This window comes from Lepidochelys kempii, chromosome 14 (assembly GCF_965140285.1).
Source record: "Lepidochelys kempii isolate rLepKem1 chromosome 14, rLepKem1.hap1, whole genome shotgun sequence".
NCBI classification, from domain to species: Eukaryota; Metazoa; Chordata; order Testudines; family Cheloniidae; genus Lepidochelys; species Lepidochelys kempii.
Window position 1 is genome coordinate 36,104,554 of NC_136393.1, and position 2,251 is coordinate 36,106,804.

Genomic DNA, 2,251 nt, shown 5'->3' on the forward strand with positions numbered 1-2,251 from the left:
TTAGTAGTAACATTTCCACCACTAGGGGCTAACTGCAGAGATTTCAGATTTTCCTTTCTGCATAAGATGGTCACCTGGCTGGGTCTTTGGATGCAGAGTATCCTACTGCAGAACTATGAAATGTTATCATAGGGGTGGACAGGTAGTTCTGTTTGTTTAGGATAAATTTTTCAAAAGGCGCTAATAAAATTAGGCTACCCATTTCCCTTACAATTCACTTGCAGTTGGCTGCCCACCCATTGCAATTCCCAGCCCTATTTGCTTGGTTGGTTTCTTTTTTGTGACTTCCCATAAAATCCTGACCGATTTCAGCAGTGGAACTCCAGCCTATTTTGTTCTGCTTTTAGACACCAGGAAGTGGTGTGTATGACTATTTGAACCAATATCTTTCTAATCTGTCTCCTCTGTGTGTGTCTGTACTGTTGTATCTGAGCCCCATCACAATAGTATTTGAGTGCTTGGTGCCGTCTGTCAAGGTACTGCACAGATTTTCAGAGAGATTCACATTTTGTTTAACCTGCAGTCTGCTCAGATATGAAATCTATCCCAGGGATCAAGAGAGATGGCATTTCCCCTCCCCTGGACTTCATTCTCCACTCTGTTATTGTTCCAGTAGCCAGCAGAGGAAGACAATGAAAACAATGCTAACATTTTATTAAGTGAATGTTGTCCATTTATGTCGCTGAGTTATTTTCTTTCCCGTAGACACGTGCCATGGCGAATCCAGAACAGGGAAATCAAACGTCCATCACAGAATTCATCCTCCTAGGATTCAGCACTCTCCCTGAACTTCGGATCCTTTTCCTGGTGTTTCTCATGATCTACATTGCAACCATGGCCATTAACCTCCTCATCGTGGCGCTAGTTGTGGCTGATCAGAGCCTTCACACCCCCATGTACTTCTTCTTGGGGAACTTGTCCTGCTTGGAGACCTGCTACACCTCCACCCTCCTGCCGAGGATGCTGGTCGGTCTCCTGACTGAGGACAGGACTATTTCATTTAGTGGGTGTCTCTCACAGTATTATTTCTTTGGTTCTATGGCTGCCACAGAATGCCTTCTCTTAGCGGTGATGTCTTATGATCGGTATTTAGCCATCCACAAACCACTTCACTACGCAGCCTGTATGAGAGGCAGGTCTTGCCTCCAGCTTGCAGGTGGCACTTGGATAGGTGGCTTCCTAGCTAATAGTATAACAACATTGTCAATGTCACAGTTAACTTTCTGTGGCCCCAATGGTATTGACCATTTCTTTTGTGATCTTATCCCCCTTGTAAAACTCTCCTGCAATGACCCTCAGGTGATGGAAATGTTGGCTTTCACACTCTGCTTGATTTTCACACTGGTCCCATTCCTACTTACCTTGATGTCCTACATCTGCATCATTGTGACCATCCTGAGAATCCCTTCCACCACCGGGAGGCAAAGGGCCTTTTCCACCTGCTCCTCCCACCTCATTGTGGTGACCATTTATTATGGAACTCTACTGATTGCCTATATGTTCCCAGCAACCAACACCCTGAGAGACTTCAAGAAAGTTCTCTCTGTCACCTACACTGTCCTGACTCCCCTGGTCAATCCACTGATCTACAGCCTGAGAAACAAAGAGGTCAAGGAGGCCCTGAGGAAAGCTCTCAGGAAATGCAGGGTTGGACAATGCTAGCTGATCGGTTTCCTTATGTTAAAATGAAATAGATAAGTTTGATTCTGCCCCTAAAATCAGACCACTAAAGTTAAAAGGTCACATTTCCATTCTCTTCAATGGGGTTCATGTCATGCTCCTAGGAGAAATGGAGGTGCATAGACCTTTTAAAAACCTGTTATTTTTAGGACCAATATTAGATACCACAGGTGAGGTACAACTCAGCTGGTGGGAGACTTGAACTGGTGGCTACTTGAAATAAAGAGAACAAATGGAGATTGGGCTCAGCGGGAGGGTGCAGGCTAAATGGATGCAAATGGAATGCTGAGCATCCATCCCTTGTAGGGTGAGATGAACTAAAGAGTTAATTACACAATTTCTGCCATTGGAGTTCCATTTTGACATTGCAATCTAATATTTTTGTAATGCAGGTGTTGATGTCTGGGTGTATTTCATCCAAAGGACAGAAAAGCAAAAGGAAACCTTCTAACCTGTGCTGCAGGACACCAGCCCAGGCCTTTTAGTTGCCCATTTTCGAAAAAAGAAAAGGAGTACTCCAGTTAGAAGTACTCCACTTAGGAAGGAACAATCAGTTGCACACATACACAAT

The 2,251-nt window shown here is 44.3% G+C and overlaps 1 protein-coding gene across 1 annotated transcript; it reads left to right on the forward strand.

The window, feature by feature from the left end:
* Positions 1-711: 711 nt before the first annotated feature.
* Positions 712-1,662, forward strand: LOC140898070 (olfactory receptor 11A1). The gene has a single exon (XM_073311528.1). The coding sequence runs from the start codon at positions 715-717 to the stop codon at positions 1,660-1,662; it is 948 nt and encodes a 315-aa protein (XP_073167629.1). The 5' UTR covers positions 712-714.
* Positions 1,663-2,251: the final 589 nt, after the last annotated feature.